The 17,478-nt window shown below is 39.9% G+C and overlaps 1 protein-coding gene across 3 annotated transcripts; it reads left to right on the top strand.

Annotated features, from left to right (window-relative positions):
* The first annotated feature begins 454 nt into the window (after nucleotides 1-454).
* On the top strand, nucleotides 455-17,180 carry LOC131303581 (formin-like protein 18). Of its 3 annotated transcripts, none has more exons than XR_009192094.1 (18): nucleotides 455-909; nucleotides 2,847-3,547; nucleotides 7,744-7,965; nucleotides 8,071-9,533; nucleotides 9,609-9,741; nucleotides 10,971-11,042; nucleotides 11,760-11,858; nucleotides 11,975-12,016; nucleotides 12,130-12,210; nucleotides 12,307-12,357; nucleotides 12,452-12,533; nucleotides 13,382-13,476; nucleotides 14,619-14,690; nucleotides 14,783-14,899; nucleotides 15,901-15,969; nucleotides 16,052-16,118; nucleotides 16,421-16,804; nucleotides 16,928-17,180. XR_009192094.1 is itself a non-coding variant. In XM_058330530.1 (17 exons), the coding sequence occupies exons 1-17, from the start codon at nucleotides 837-839 to the stop codon at nucleotides 16,600-16,602; spliced, it is 3,621 nt and encodes a 1,206-aa protein (XP_058186513.1). In that variant the 5' UTR covers nucleotides 455-836; the 3' UTR covers nucleotides 16,603-17,180. The 3 variants fall into 3 exon arrangements, 1 of the variants encoding a protein (XP_058186513.1); XR_009192097.1 differs by having other exon boundaries at nucleotides 16,933-17,180; XM_058330530.1 differs by having other exon boundaries at nucleotides 16,421-17,180.
* Nucleotides 17,181-17,478: the final 298 nt, after the last annotated feature.

The following is a 17,478-nucleotide window of genomic DNA, read 5'->3' on the forward strand; positions in this document are numbered from 1 at the left end:
AATAATTTTTTAATTTTTTTGCATCGTATAAAAGATCTCATCGAGATTTTTCAAATAAGATCCATATTGCATATTTTTATATTTCAATAAACCCATAATTTTTGAGCTTGAAATTACCTTCTTAAAAAATAAGTACTTATTTTTGGTTCCGGAACGGAGCCTAAGTCCGTTGGCAACTTAGCACCATGTCTAGGTATTCGGATGACTAAGCTCTGTTTGGAACTTACGGAAAGTAAAATTAAAAAAAAATTACCTCCTATTGTTTGATTAGAAAAGAAAGAGAGAAGAAAATAACAATTTCAAATTTTGTGAATAGTAAATTTCTCATCTCATTTTCCTCTCATTTTATTTTATTTTCTTCTTTCATTTTCCTTTGAGTTCCAAACAGAGCCTAAATCTGTTCCTTTAGGTACACGTTGTCGGTGACGTGGGTCTGAAAGTAGATTAGGTAAAAATCTGAGCTGAAATTCTTGGAGGTTTTTCAGCTAACAAACCCTAAAAGTTGAAAACGAAACGTTCAAACCAAATGAACTATCTCATTACCCGAAAAAACCCAATACAGATTTTCTAGAGCGAGAACATCTAGAGAGAGAGAGAGAGAGAGAGAGAGAGAAAAGCACCCAATTTCGCCGTCCTCTGTTGCTTCTTCTCTGACAGAAAGCGAACTCTAAACTGCAAAATACGTAGACTTGTACAACTACATCAATACATATATTTCTAATACCAAATTACATGTACTTATCTGTGTGTATATGCATTGGATTGGAGGGAACGTGGATTTTGTAGTTTATTGGTGTTTTCCAGGGTTTCGTGATTGCGGTAATTTGTAGTAGCATATGGCGTTGTTTCGCAAGTTGTTCTTTCGGAAGCCGCCTGACGGGCTTCTCGATATCTCTGAGAGAGTTTACGGTACGTTCCCATCGATCTCAGCTGTCTGTTTTTTCTGAAATTTAGTTTAATTGCCCTGCGTATGCATTTCTCTCAACTTGGCGTGACAATGCTGGTTCAGTTGAACAAGTTCTGGTGTGGCATCAGCTACTGCGATTGAATATATGTGTGTTGTTTGTGATTTAGTTGTTATTTTGTCGAATTACTAGTGTTATTAGAATCTACCATTTGGATGACGAGTAATTTTTGAAAGACTTTTGGCAACTTTAATATGAAGAGTACACTCTGTACTTTTGAATGATGCGTTACGTAAATGGCTATTTTTGCTACAAGGTACTTCACCGTTAAGCATCCTATAGGGGAAATTTAAGTGCTCCCAGAGCAATCAAGTGGTGCTTGAGGGCTCTTTCTCACCACAAAGTGTGTGGCTCTCATATCAATATGCGGTGATAAAGAGCCTTGTAGCATCACATGGCGGTGCTCTAGGAGCACTGAATTATCCCTCCTCCCTAGTTCACAATTACGTGACATGGAAAATATGTGTAGCAGTAGATTTACTAAATGTTCCATAAAAGTTCTTATTCCCCTAGTGAAAGGCCTTTTGTGTATGTCTTGTCAAGGACTATAGAGATCCTTGGAAAGGATACTATTGCGATTAAGTATTGACTGGTTTGGTTATATGATGGTGAGACGATGATGTAACCTGTTGGAGAACCCAAGCTACTGTTATCATGTTATCTAAGGTGGAACCAGAATTAAACTTGATTTAAGGCAGAGAGCCTTAAGATATTATGATTTTAGTGCAGATTTCTTAAATACATGCATGAAAGGCTTGCTTCCACTATGTTTGGGCTTAAAGTTGATGCTTAAGAGAAGTGATAGAGGAACCCTCCTCACTCTCTATTTAGCATTATTTTAGGGATTTTCACCTTTCTTGGTAGCTCACCTGGGACCTCAATCATCTAAAGTTAGCTCAACTGCAAGTGACTTCGAGATCTAATTATTTGAATCCTGATTTATGTAATCAATGGTGAAGCCTAAATCAGTGAACCCATTGCAATAAGACCAGTGGCTGTGTTTTGATGCGTGTGTGTGTGAGAAAACCAATTGGCATTGAGTGGAGAGGCTGACCAGGCTCATATCTTAGTTTTGAAGGAGATAATTAACCGATGTGGGACTTCAACACTCCTCCGCATGTGCGACCCCCGAGTTTCCGACTCACACGTGGAGAGGTAAACAAATGATCCATAACACTTTTGGATCACAACAAACAATAGTGCACTTATGGCACGAACAAGGGGAACTAATTCTTAGCAACTCCAGCTCTGATACCATGTTAAAACATCCAACTCAAAACCAATTGGCAATGAGTGGAGAGGCCGCCCAGGCTCATATACTAGCTTTGGAGGAGATAATTAACTGATGAGGGACAAACTCCAACACTTCCGCACACGTGCGACCCCCGACTCGCACGTGGAGAGATAAACAAACGATCTATAACACTTGGATCACAACAAACAATGGTGCACTAATGGCACAAACAAGAGGGAACAAATTCTGCGAAACCGTAGTTCTGATGCCATGTTAAAGCATCCAACTCAAAACCAATTGGCATCGAGTGGAGAGGCCGCCCAGGCTAATGTACTAGTTTTGGAGGAGATAATTAACCGATGTGGGACTTCAACAGGGGCTAGCTCATTGGTTCCCCTCCTCATGGTTCCTGTCATGAGGTGTTGTGTGATATGCCTTGCGAAATACATGCCTCGGACAGCTTGGTATTTTTCAAAAGGGTTCTCTCACATATCTAACAACGGTAAAAAAATTATGTTTTGTTTGGTTTTCTGTTTTTCTGCTGAGGACGTATTTTGATGATTCCAGTCTTGCATTTTTCCTTTTGTCAACTTGTACAAGAAGTGCTAATTTTACCTCTGACAGTTGTATTTTGTATGTGCTTGTAGTGTTTGATTGTTGTGTCACGACTGATGCTTGGGAAGAAACAGATTACAAAGTCTATATAGGACGTATTATTGGTCAACTTCGAGAAAACTATCCTGATGCTTCAATGCTGGTGTTTAATTTCCGCGAGGGAGAGACAGAGAGCCAGGTTGCTAATGCTTTGTCCGAGTATGATATGACCATAATGGACTACCCTCGACATTATGAGGGTTGCCCATTGCTCTCAATGGAGATGATCCATCATTTTCTAAGGTCAAGTGAAAGTTGGCTTTCTCTTGGGCAGCAAAATGTACTTTTGATGCACTGTGAACGAGGTGGTTGGCCAGTTTTGGCTTTCATGTTAGCTGCACTCTTGATTTATAGGAAGCTCTACACAGGGGAGCAGAAGACCTTGGACATGATTTATAAGCAGGCTCCTCGTGAGCTTTTGCATTTGCTGTCACCTCTGAATCCACTCCCTTCTCAACTAAGGTACTTGCAGTATGTATCGAGGAGAAATGTGGCCTCGGAATGGCCTCCTTTGGATAGGGCTCTTACCTTGGACTGCGTCATTATCAGACTGATTCCTAACTTTGATGGGGAGGGAGGTTGCCGTCCAATCTTTCGCGTTTATGGACTGGACCCTTTACATGTTCCTGACCGAACTCCCAAAGTGTTGTTTTCATCTCCAAAAAGGAGCAAAACTGTCCGGCACTACAAGCAGGTAACAGTGATCTGCACTTTATCTCTAATTTGGTGTTCCTTTCATTCAGGAATGTTTATAATTTCTGCAAAAATGGGGGTGGGTGGAGAGTTCTTGTTCAGCCTCACATACTTTGTTTACAACATTTATTTTTTCTTATTGATATATTTGCACTTAGTTCATGAGATCTTCATAGTTCTTCTGGGGAGAATAGTAATGTTACACAATATAACTTTGTTTCTACGTTGGAATGTTTAGACTTTTCACTGTTAATCGTGCTGCTGCTGCAGGCTTTTGTATTTCGGCTGGTGGAAAGCTGTCTTGTTTATATATGTGTTGCTTATTCATGAACTTTGGTTCTAAAAAAATGGGAGGATTCATGAGCGATTGGATTTGAAGCTTGCATTTGTGTAGCTATCTTGTTCCAAACCTTTTATAGTTCAACTTTAGACAAACCTCAAGGTATTGTTAAGGTCAATTGTCAGATGATCTCCACTGCTATAGTAACTTGTGTCATTGTATTGGCTGGGCAATCCTTTTTTAGTTAGTGCATTGAATATGTTTAAGTTTTGTAGTTGAGTTTGAAACGGTAGTTTAGGCCCTTTAAAAAAAATGTTTTTACCATTATGCTTCGAAAGGATAAGAGACTAGAGGAACAATTACAGATGGTTTGTTCCTCCAGGGTACAACGTGGTATCTCGAAAGGTGGCTGTTTTTAGTGGAATTTGATTCATAAAGTTGCATGTTTGGGACCATCATCCAGTTATTTTGCAAAATAAACTTCACATTTATTTATTTTTCCTCCCCACGACTTGTGGAAATGTGATCCTTTTGCCGATAGAGTGTCATTTTGGAGATCTCTTAGTCCAGACTTCTGCAATGAGTGGGATGGACTTTGATCCAGGGGTGGATATGAAACCAGATGGCTGCAAATCAGTATAAGTTGGGCCAGATTTGTCAGTTATTTAAGCCAGCAAGAAGAAAAAAGCAAAATAGAGAAGTGATGGTTGAGTCTGCTATTGTTTATGCTAAAGCATGGAGTATGGTCTGAGGCTGCTTTCCTCTTCAGGAAAAAAGAAACTGTATATTTGATCACAGATACCTCCAACTATAGTTCTTTTTCCAATTATAAGTGGTCTGCACTGGCATGTTGTATTATTTGATCACAGATACCTCTAAAATGAAAAGGGAACATTTACAGAACAACTATAATCTAAGTGATGCTATGTGGGACTGAATGTTGGGCAACTAAGAGAGAATGCATAAATAAAATTAAATAAGTGTAGCCGAAATGTAGATGTTAAGGTGAATGAGTGTTCAGACTAGGAGGGAGATTACAAACAAAAGCATACATGAATTGCTATGATAGCACCAATTTCAGATAAGTGGTTCATAATAAACCACTGTGGTTGTCTACTCCAAGAATATTATTTCTTGGGGTCGAAAATTTGTCGAGTCTGTCGTTTTAGTACCAAAAATGTAATTTATAAAACAGGGAATTAACTAATATTCCGAAGAATAGCGGTCAAGTCCGGGATCGTCCGTGGAGAGTAAAAAGCTACGTTATGGTACTTTCAATTAATTTCTAATTTAATTCTGAAACTAAAAGGGAGTTTGGATTTGTGATTGATTTGATTAAACTAAAACTAAACTAGAAAGCAAATTAAAGGAGTTGTAAACTGATTAGAGAAGGGACTAGGGTTTCTGATTCAGTCTCTCCTTGTAACGCAATTGTTTCGAAACCTAGGGTTCATATTCAACATTCAACCAGATCACCGTAGGGTAGCAATTCCTATCGATAATCCCCAAAAATATATCAAGATTCGTACTCCGTATAGGCTATCTCAACATGGCACATATCGTCTCATTGGATTTAACCAATGGCACGACCCGTCTCACGTTGTATAGTCTATTTCAAAGCCTATCTCGGAACATTCAAAACCATCGTATGACAGTGCTTGAAACCATGGATACTCACACATTCGAATATTGGAAAAATATAGAACTTCATAAACAGTTATGAATCAATCAAGTTGAATATAAAACCCCAGAAATCTAACAACTACACTACTTGGAGAGACATCCTCGTTACCCTAGCTGAGTAGATTAGCCGTGCATGGAGGAGAGGATCATTGCGCAAAGATAAAACTCCATTCCGTAGTGCTCTTTGTTTCTGCGTTTGAGAAGCTTTGCTGCCGCTTCTCTCGTTCTCAGTTTCTGTGTTCAAAAGATAGCCAAAACAAACCCTTGTCTTCTCTTTTATAGTTTCCGTGTAAACTTTTTTTTTCTTTTCCCAAAGGCCAATTTCAGTAGGTCCACTTATTATTCTTGGGCCCACTTGCAATTCTCTAATTTCAGCCGATAAATGATTGGGCCCAATGGATTTTGACCCAATTAAGATTCGTCAACGCCATATTCTTTTCAATTGCCGCTTCAAACTTCAATTGATTTGACGACCGGCTTTGTTTTGGCACGAAATAAAATCCGACTTTGCGCTTTTAACTCTGAATGTTATCCATGTGTTCTGAGAGTCCTGAAACGCAATTACAACTATCAAATCCCAAGTAGCGCACTAAACGGACATAACAAGCCTAAGTTACGGGGCGTAAATAGGCATATTTACGCATCTATCAGTCAACGTAAGCAGACAAGGATACCCTTAGTTATCAGAAAAAGAAATTGGGTTTGGTGGTAACAAAAAAGTTACCAAGTACTTTGTAATTTGCACACTAGGATGGGGTCATTAACATTTTTTAATGGATTCGTATATTGGCCAATAGAATTGCCAATTGTATAGCATAATAGTAGTGGAATTTTAATTTCTTGCCATGGGGTCAGTCGATCCCACTTATTTGGCTATAGTGTTGCCTCTGTACAGTTGCATACAATGAAGACCACTAGGTGAAACAGAAAACAAAAGCCAAAAGAGGCCACACTACTCCTTAAAACCAAGGTGTTAAGAAGAGGGAAACTGATGCCTTATAACCAACACACAAATGGGGCATATCTAGGTGATGTGGGACACATTCCAACACACCCTCCTGGACCACAACACATGGCAACCGGACAACGGTCCACCAAACAAAGGCCCAACCAAAACTTTGATACCATGTTAGATTTCTGGGAGGGTTCCAACCTATTGTCTTGGAACGTGTCCCACATCGCCTGGATATTCCCCATCTATGCTAGTTATAAGGCCTTAGTTTTCCTCTTCTTAACACCTGAGTTTTAAGGAGTAGTGTGGGCTGTGCTTTTCAACTTGATATCAGAGCAAGGTCTTGGGTGGCTCCACCATTCGTGGGAAAGTTTTTGTCATCTCTGTCGCCTGAGTCAATCGCTCAGCTCCTGGTCTCCTGGTCTGTCACCTCCACGTGCATTCGGGCTGCACGTGAAGGAGAGTGTTAGACTTGTCCTGCATCGCTCATTTAAGCCCCCCAAGCTTGGTTAATAAAATCTAGAGGCTACTCCAACTATTGCCAATTGGTTTTAGGTTGAAACCCTTTAAGAAATCTAACAGAAATGTTAGGGCAAGAAAAGTCATTAGTGACATGGGATGTGGTAAAAAATGATACGAAGTTATGAAATTTAACTAAAACACAGCCCTATACTGAGCAGATTGGCGAAAAAGGATTCACATGCCCTATACTGAGCGGATTGGTGAAAAAGGATTCACATGAATCCAACTCCAATTGATTGGGACACATGGCTTAGTTTGGTGGTGGTGTTACTTGTTTCACTCCACCTTTGGAAAAGTTTTTTTTTTGCTCAGTAATAAGGTGGGCTGGGGAGACCATCGTAGTTGACCTCCCTTTGGCATGAACATACGGAAACCCACCTGCCCAGGAATGTCTGGATTTGAGCCATAGCTGACCCAATCGGGGGGGAGGGAATATTTGTCCATTACCACATCGTGGCACCTGTCACCAGAACCCCACCAAAATGCAAGTGGACATGAGGCCCCCACAACCAACCATCTGGTCCTAAGTCGACTCAAACTCAGGACTGGTGGGAGGGGGCGGGTTCTAACCCGGCTGCCTCAGTCACTTGAGCTACCACCCCGGTGCTTTCCTTTGGAAAAGCTAATTCCCTGTTTCGCTCTTCTTCTTTTTTCTCCCTTATAGTCAAATATCCTGTTGGACAAGACAGAATTCATCCATTGCAATTTGGCAATCTCAATCATATGCTAATGTCTGGAGCTCAATCCTGTTTTGTTGCAGGCAGAATGTGAACTAGTTAAGATTGATATTAATTGTCAAATTCAAGGTGATGTTGTGCTTGAGTGCATCAGCTTGAATGATGATATGGAACGTGAAGAGATGATGTTCCGAGTAATGTTCAACACAGCCTTCATTAGGTCAAACATTTTAATTGTCAATCGGGATGAAATTGACTTAGTATGGGATGCTAAGGATCAATTTCCAAAAGATTTCAGAGCGGAGGTATTTCTACATTGTGTTTGATTGAATGGAACCTTTTGGTATGGTTTCCTCCCTAACAAGTCATATTTTTTGCGCGTTTGTTTTGCAATTTTCATTTGGATGAAGGTTCTTTTCTCAGACATGGATGCTTCTGCTTCTGTAGTTCCCGTAAATTTGTCTTGTTTTGAGGACAAGGACGGCCTTCCAGTGGAGGCATTTGCTAAAGTTCAAGAGATCTTTAGCAATGTTGATTGGTTAGGTCCAAAGACAGATGCTGCACTTAATGTCCTTCACCAAATAACTGCATCAAATATTGCCCAAGAAAAGCCAGACACTTATTCTCATCCTCATCAGAATGCAGAAGTGATTACCTTATCGCACGCTGCAAGCCCTGAAAAGCAGCCGGAGAAACAAAGGTCCACTAGATTGGGAAGTTACATTGAGGGCTCCCCAAAGTTGGCCTCAGAGGATCAGCTGGCGTCCTCATCTAAACTGTCTCCAGACAGGGGTGAACAAAATGATGAGCCTGATTTTCTGGCCATTTCACCCCAAACACCGCCACCTGCACCTCCATTACGACCTTCCATATCCGATTCCAATGGGGAACGCATTGCATCTCCATCTTCACCTCTCGCGCCTCTTCATCTTTCTAGCTCCCACCTTACTCACCATTCACTTAGCAAACAGTCTGAGACATCTCTAGAAGGAAGTCGTTCTTGCTTGGTTACTTCTGATAATTTATCATGTCCTCAATCTTCCCCTTGTGAAGCTCTTGATATTGCTTCATCAACTCCACCACTTCCGGCAGTACCTTTGAAGGAGAATTCAGCTATTCAAGCTAAACCACCTCCTCCTCCTCCTCCACCACCTCCAACTGCACTCCCTTCTTCAACTCTGCCTTTGAAGAGTTCGTCACTTGACACCGGGTGGACACTACCGCCACCTCCTCCCACAACTCCACCACCTCCTCGAACACAACTTTTGAAGGATACTGCTGCTACAACTGGACCTTGTCCCCCCAAACGTCCTCCCCCAAATCCGCCACCACCTCCTTCAGCTATGCCTTTGAGAGGTAACCAAGGTGTGAAAATTGGATCTCCTTCGCCCCCAACACCACCTCCCCCTCCAACCCCACCTGTGAAGGACAATTCAACTATTCGAGGTGGACCTCCCCCACCCCCACCCCCACCCCCATGTCCTCCTCTTCCTTCTAGGCAAGCTGCAGGACCTACAATTTCTCCTTCAGTTCCCTCACCTCCACCTCCTCCCACACCCAGTTTTTCATCCAAGACTCTTGAAAGGTCACCACAGAATTCTTCAAGCGTCCCTTCTGCACCACCCCCTCCGGTCCCTTCCATTAAAGGAAGTAATGCAGAGAAGGGTTTATCTAGATCTCTTTCTCCTGCACCTCCGACTCCTGCTCCCCCTTTCAGTTCTCCATCCAGTGCAAAGGGACGAGGTTTGTCACGTACCATAACTTCGAGAAGTAATCAAATGAAGAAACTGAAACCATTGCATTGGTTGAAGTTGACAAGAGCTGTTCAAGGAAGCCTATGGGCCGAAGCACAAAAATCTGGTGAAGCTTCCAAGTAGGTATTTGCTGTATTTCTTTCCAATACCAAAAGTTTCTGTTCATTATTATGATTTCATTGGTGCACATTTAGGGCACCAGAGATTGACATGTCAGAACTAGAGAGTCTTTTCTCAGCAGCAGTTCCAAATTCAGATCAAGAGGGATCAGGCCGCAGATCAGGTTCTCGTTCTTCACTTGTGCAGAAACCAGAGAAAGTGCAACTGGTAATTTAGTTTCCACCTCATGTTGAGTCATTTATGTCAATAATCTTTTTATTTGGTAACGGGGGAACACGCTCTGGATGGGGCTACATTGGGCCCACCTCAGCACAGTAAACCCGAGGCATTGGAGCCCACTTACAAGTACTGTGCACGAGGAGCGGCAGAGTGTTGCCAGAAGGAGTTGATTCAGCACGTCTTATATTCTTATCAGTTGGCATGCTTGTTGGTAGGATAGGTTGTGGGAAGAAGCTACCCAAAAGCTTACACACTGAATACCTTCCGGCCACTTACAAAATCTTATAAAGGAATTTTTTTTCTTTCTTGATAATCAAATATACCACAGTTTCGCAAATTGCCATCAGTTATGCTTTTCTCCCCTTCTAAGCTTTTGTTTAAGACTTTGAAGGGATCAGTAGATGTGATATTTGCTTCCTTTGAATGATTGGCGTTTTCTTCTTTTTATCTATTTGGGAAGTTGAACATTACCCGCTGCTGTTTAGAATCCCTGAATGCTCAATTCTCATGTTTCTGGAAAAAGAAAATTTTCTTCATGTCAAACAGAGGGACACTTAAGGGGCGGGGTTATGGGAAAACAGAAAGGAAGACAGGACCGAAAAGCTCTATTGCTATTTCACAGGCATCAAAGTCGGGATTTTAGGAGAAATAGGCATGGAAAATTTGTGAAAAGCCAAGTGTTTTTTTTTTTAGGAGAAACTAAACAAGGGGCCTGTGAACATAAAAAATGTGGCAATTGGTGGCATTTTGTATGAGAAAATGGACGATAAGTAGAGCCTTTCGCATGCTTCATTCAAAGAGCAAAAAGAAATTCTCCCCTTGGTTATGGGAGGAATAACTGTGAAATTCTCCCCTTGGTTATGGGAAAATTGAGTTTTAGGAGAATGGTAGAATATGAGATATCGATCCAAAAAAGGGTGAAGTGTGACACTATAGGTTAGCTGCTGCAGAGTATTACTCTGCTGTATCATTTTTTAATGTTACGATGTGGTTGGACTGGCATTTTGGCGCTATTGGTGGCGATTCAAAGTAGATTGGAGAAACTAGAAGGTCCTTATACACCAGTTGTAAGGCCTACTTTTTATCCCCATCCGTAACTTGCTCGTTCCAGTCATCATTTTACTGTCTGCATTCAATTAGCTGATCTTCTGTTTGAATGGCTTGCAGTGCTGCTCTCTTACTTGAAACTATACTGAGTTTATTCTTGCTTCTTGCAGATTGAACACAGGCGAGCATATAATTGTGAAATTATGCTTTCGAAGGTCAAAGTACCATTGCACCAGTTGATGGTAAGCTAAATGTCTTGCGCTTTCAACTTATTAAGCTGTACTTTCCCAGCATAACTAATTTGGTGAACTTTGTTGAATTCTTGCCCCAAGATTGAGCTGGGTGCATGGAGCCTGTTCAGTTCAAATGATCCCTATATCTTGGGGCTGGGCCATATCTTCTCTTTAGTTTTTGTTTTTCGTTTTGTTACTTTTTTCTAACTCTTTATTCATTTGTAGTTCTTCATCCTCACAATCTTCTTCACTGCTACACTTCAGTGCATTTGTCTTGCTATGGGGAATCTGTACTTGATGCATTCGTTAATTGTGGATCCCCCGGTCATCCAAAAGCTTATGCTGTTAGAGATAGACATTATTGTGTAAATTATCAACTTGCCCCCTCAGTTGTGATCGTACTCTCCTCCATGCGAAACACATGCAAGTATTTTTAATTATAAGTTAGGCGTTGTGGTTAGAACAAGATCTATTACCACTCTGATAGACTGATACTATATTTAATTGTTGACGAGCAACTCATCTAAACGCTTAAGTCACTAGAACGAGGATAACTGTGTTATGTATATTAGCAACAAAATATCATTTGATTAAACCAAGAAACTGAGAAAGGCCATCTTTGAGGCCTCATTCTTAGCCTTTTATTTTGTGTGTTCTTTATTATCTTAAATTACTGCCAACTGTTTGCTCATTAATATTCTTATTCGTTATAATCATTCCACCCAGAGTTCAGTACTTGCCTTGGAGGATTCAGCATTGGATGTTGATCAGGTTGATAACCTCATAAAGTTTTGTCCAACAAAAGAGGAGATGGAACTGCTTAAGGTATGCAGAGAGGACATTTTGCCTCTTGTAATACCCCTCTTAGTTCAGACACCTTGATCTAGAACAATACGTTCCAGTTCCTTCTTAATTATAACCAAGGAACTATTCATTTTCAGGGCTATAATGGCGAAAAGGAAAAGTTAGGAAAATGTGAACAGGTTAGTGGAGTTGAAGTCTTTAATCATTTACTTTTGTTTTGGTCAGTCATTATATATTACCAAACCTGGCATGGGTTGGGCTTGTTTCATGATTCTTCAGTGAATCCGAACAGTTTTTCTTGGAGTTAATGCAAGTGCCCCGTACAGAATCTAAGCTCAGAGTTTTCTCATTTAAGATGCAATTCGGCTCCCAGGTTAGTCATTAGCATTAATTCAATTCTTCTTCATGCACCAACTTTGGATTTTTGCTATTTTTATAATTACTTAACTGGCATTTACTTACCTCTCAGGTTTCCGACCTTAGAAATAATCTGAATGTGGTCAATTCCGCAGCAGAGCAGGCAAGCTACCCATTTCAGCAAATCAATCTTTTTTGGCAATAGCCACTATATTCAAGTGATGATTGACATTTCATTTACATGGTGTTCTTACCAGATCAGGAATTCTGTCAAATTCAAAAGAGTTATGCAAACAATTCTTTCATTAGGAAATGCTTTGAATCAGGGTACTGCCAGGGGTGAGTTGGAGTTAAATTAGTCTGGTGTACTGAAAGTTGCTTGTTATGTGCTTAAATTTGATTTGTATTCACGAGGCTTCAGTATTTCTTGGTGCCACCAGTTAATTAGGTAATTTCTGAAGGTTGAAAAGTGAGAGAATTATGTATCGATGTGATAGTAGGGGAAGGTTCACAAACTACTGTTGCTTTTAGCTTCCCTTCCACAAGGTAGCAAAGCATTACATGTGATGTGAGTGAAGTTGGAATGTTATGAAGAATCAGGGGCAAACCTAAGCAAACACTTATTGAAGCTACATGTGTGCTGTAGATTTTAGATCTCTGCTTATTATGAAACTGGGCCAAATACTCACATTAAACTCTTCACCACCCTCCCTCACGTGCAACCTTGTCTTGCACGTGGAGATACAGTCATTTAGAGAAGGAAAATTCAAACGGGTAGCTGATGCTGTTGAAATAATATACTTTGTTGTGGTTTTTATCTTTTGTTTCATGACTGCTTAAATTGAACCACCCAATTTATTTTTAAGGCACCCAATGTATCAGTGATGATTTGTTTATATGGAGGCGTATTTGATAGAGCGACATCTCTAGCTGTAGAAATTTGTATAAAGATAAAATGGACTTGGGTTTAGCTGAATATATAAAGAGGTCTTATCATTTATGGCCCATTTTGAACTAGGATAAGTTTTCCTAACTCTTGCTTCCAGACTTCTTCCTCCTCTTGGCAGCATTCCTCGCCTATTCTTGGGCAAAGGACAAATTATGTTCCTCTTGAGTATAGTCAGTGGTGTCCACTGTCTTTCTAATTTGTTTTCTTGGAGCTGAGTTTTTCCTGATGCTTCTTTTAGGTTCTGCTATTGGGTTCAGGCTGGATAGCCTCCTGAAACTTACTGAAACACGTGCCCGGAACAACAAGATGACTCTGATGCATTATCTTTGCAAGGTACAGCCCAGTTCTTAGAACTTCACCATGTGAACTATTTTCTAGCATTTAGCCAAAATTGTCTGCATGTAATTTTTGTACTTGTTCATCCTGCCTGCATCTCAGCCTCGTAAATGTGAAAGAGCACACATGGAGAAATTGCTGCTCCAGGAATGTAAAGGCACATGCAAAGAAATTGCATTTCTTCCTTGCATAATACACAAGTATCCTTTGAGTGTGAACATAACCTTAGTGTCTGAGCTTGTGGTAAATTCTTGTAGAAGATTGAAAACTAATGAGGTGTCCGCATAACCAAAAGCACTTTATGGGTCATCAGGAAACTTGTAACACACTATGTGACCAATGAAATGAAGAGGTAAAGTAGAAGAGTCTGGATATTTCATGGAAATACAGAAACAAAGACCAACGATTGCAATGCTCTTGGTTTATGTCCCAGGCAATAGTGATCAGTGTCGTAAGTATCCGAAGTGCTTTATCTTCATGACTCTCAAAAACTAAGACCAATGGCTGCACTCCCAACAGTTAATGACCTGCGCAAAGTTGATTGGCAGATAGTAAATCCATTATAAGTTGGCTGCACACCCTTTGCCCTCCATGAGATCAAGCTAATTAGTTGCGTTACAGGACCTCTCCTGGGGGACTTCTTGATTTTGTAGGAATGTGAATTCTTTCAGCCTAGAACGTACAGGTTTTTTGTTTTACCGTGTACACGTGGATTGCACTCGCTTTTGGCACCTTTGTGAAATGGAATTACTTACAAATGTTTGTCAGCATAAGGAATACCTGAAGCCCATAGTACGCATTTTAAGATGCATTCAGCATGTCACGAATGTGTGAGACATGGATTATTGTTGAGTTTTTAGGATTTAAACGTTTTCTAGAATGAAGTTGGTCTTTTTAGGAGCAAACTGAGACTAGTTCTAGTCACTCCTAGGTGGTCCTTGTACCTCAACTCAGGACAGTTCTAGCATGCTTGAGTGGCCTAATTTGTTTGGTTTAATATGTAAATAGCTTGTATTTCTTCATGTCTTGGCACATTTTGTCCGCTTTATTTTAAACTTTTCTATCCAAAAACTAGGTAAAATTAGGAAAAGCGTCTGTTTTTTTACTCTTGGTCACATTATTCTGCCTGATATCTCCAGGTGCTTGCTGATAAACTACCTGAACTTATTGATTACTCAAAGGATCTTGCCAGCTTGGAACCTGCATCAAAGGTATCTTTGGTAGCTAATACTAAATAATCATCTTAAGAAAAGTTGGAGAACGTAACTGGCTTCTATTGATATCGTTGTCTAATTCCTTTCAGATACAATTGAAATATTTAGCTGAGGAAATGCAAGCCGTCAGCAAAGGACTGGAGAAAGTTGTTCAGGAATTGTCCGAGTCTGAAAATGATGGTCCTGTCTCAGAAGAATTCCGTAAAGTATGAACATTTATTATAATGTTGATTCACCTTTATTATTTTTCTATCTCCTACAAAAGATAGTTGGGTTTCTATACTTCTTTCAACTTGTGGATGATAATTGGTAGGGAATTTGTATTTGTCTCCCATTTGTAGGCGTTGCGAAGAGCGTGACCACTTTAAAGTTGAATATTGTATCACTTTTTAATAAAAACGTAGATGGTTGAGACTCTGACACATGTGCATGCTTTACGGATTTTTCAGTGGCATTAACTTTTAACCTTTCTGCTCAGTTTGAGCATTAACCTATATATGTAATTCCATGCAGCCAACCATCAGATGTGGGGTGCAGGGATCACTATTAACCTTTCTGCTCAGTTTGAGCAGTAACTTATGAGCTTCATGGGGAATCATATTTATGTGGGAGCAGTGATCATGTTATTCGTGGTCTTTCCCCCTTTCTTTTTAGCTCCAGTATTACTCCTTTCTACTGGAATAATGCTTTCCGCCCCGTGAATAAGTACAATTCACATTAACTAACAGAAACTCGTGAATGAAAACTCAATCGGGCAATTGAATTCCACATAGGACTGCTGAATAACACTGAAAACAATCCATTTCCTGAAAATCTTGCAACTACTTAGATACCGTGCCACAAGATAACTCAAATTACGAACTTAGCAGTCTAACCTATAAGGGATAGTGGGACTAGAGTCTAGACTAAAGGTTAAAACTGGACAGTACAATCTTCTTAAAGCAGCATTGTGCATTCAAATCAATTTTAGAGGTTTATTTCTTCATTGAATCTGCTCTTCCTTGGCGGCTTATTGGATCATCAACTCTGCAGCCGAGTGATTTTGATAGATCTAAGTGTTTAAGGTTATGTGGACAATATTGTTTGTCGAGGTGTATCTATATCTGCCTATATTTTGTGTATAGTATCTTAAAATTAAACTGTTTCCTCTAGTATATTATTATCCACGTAAAACTAATGTCTTTTGGTTTGCTCTCTGGTTACTCAGACTTTAAAGGAGTTCCTTTCTTTTGCCGAGGGAGAAGTGAGGTCTTTGGCTTTGCTCTATTCTGGGGTGGTACGTCTTCAGTTTATTCAGAAAACATGATGATATGCTCCATGTGTTGTTTTCCTTTCATGAATCTTTTTATTCTTTGCAGGGTAGAAATGTTGATGCCTTGATTCTTTACTTTGGCGAAGATCCATCTCGTTGCACATTTGAGCAAGGTAATTGTTATATATGATTGTTTGATGAAATTGTTCATAATATCAATGGTGCTTTGATGGAAGAGAGAAAATTTGCGATACACGACAGTTTGTTCAATTAGACATGACAAATAATGAATAGAATGGTTGTGTGTCCTTGTTGTAGGAGTGGTCAAGAGACCAAATATCTATTCACTTGTTGAACAACAATTCCATTATATATCTGTCTTCTACGTAGGCTATATAATCTTTTTTCGGTGTAGTGGATGATGGGGACACTGACAAATGTCTTGTTTCCTCTCTTTTTTACATTTATTTTGCAGTTGTTTCCACTCTACTCAACTTTGTTAGAATGTTCAATCGTGCGCATGAGGAAAATTGCAAGCAACTTGAGCTTGACAAAAAGAAAGCTGACAAAGAGGCAGAAAGTGACAAGTTGAAAACACATGGTCCACTGAAGATTTCAGAACACTTGTTGCATTCTCAAATCAAGAGTCTCCAATAATATGATTTTTGCTTTTCTCTTCCATGGGAATAGACTTGTAGTCTTCCCCTGAATGGTAGGCAGATGCAGAAAAAATATACAGGAAAATACGAGGGATGGTTACTTGTATATAGTTGGGTGTGAGAAACCAGAGAATTGTAGATGTAGAGTTGTAAATGTAACAATATGCGGCAAGGTAGAATGTCGATCCCTGTTTCCGCAGGTATGCCCAATACCACTACCCTTTCAATAGCTTATAATTCTGTTCCATGAGGACAGTCATTTATTTTGATTTCTATCCTCCTTCGATGTGTAAATCATCTAATTGATCTCTTTTTTCTTGCAGCACAGACGGGGTGTTGATACAACCCATTAGGCGCAAGTTGTAAATTATTTACTGTAAAACACGACAGAGATACCCAAAGAAAATACCAGTAAATTTGTTTCTTTTCATCGCTGATAAAAAAAAGTTTGTTTCTTTTCATATCTTCCTTTTGTAGATTTTTCTAATCTCGTGCCTTTATTTCCTTTAATTTTGTATTTGGAGTGTAGATTGTAATCTCTCTTTCAGTGGCAGTTACTTTAGAGCATTACTTTTCCTTCTTGAGTGTGATTTCAGAGTTGCAGTTAGCTCTAAGACATATTTTAAACACCTCAGAATGTGCTGGTACTTTGTAGGAGATTGTGATAGGCTAATTGTAATGTTCTTTTTTTGTCGGCTAGGCTGTGTTTGGATCTTCGGTGTCGGGGACAAGAAAAGGGTGTTACAAATGTGGGCTGGATACAGTTGATTCTCTATTCTCCTTCCTTCCTTTACTTTGCCTTCTAAAATCTCTCCCCTGAGGATCCAAACACAACCTTAAGTTAGAGGGTTTCATATGACAAGCACTAGGGAAT

The sequence above is a fragment of the Rhododendron vialii genome, chromosome 1a (assembly GCF_030253575.1).
Source record: "Rhododendron vialii isolate Sample 1 chromosome 1a, ASM3025357v1".
Classification (NCBI taxonomy): domain Eukaryota; kingdom Viridiplantae; phylum Streptophyta; class Magnoliopsida; order Ericales; family Ericaceae; genus Rhododendron; species Rhododendron vialii.

Bases quoted from the DNA above. Each gene is read 5' to 3' on its own strand.
- LOC131303581 (XM_058330530.1), top strand. From the start codon at position 837: ATGGCGTTGTTTCGCAAGTTGTTCTTTCGGAAGCCGCCTGACGGGCTT. The intron at 12,017-12,129 runs GTTAGTGGAGTT...GAATCCGAACAG, and splicing joins AGTTAGGAAAATGTGAACAG to TTTTTCTTGGAGTTAATGCA. The intron at 15,970-16,051 runs GTACGTCTTCAG...TATTCTTTGCAG, and splicing joins CTTTGCTCTATTCTGGGGTG to GGTAGAAATGTTGATGCCTT.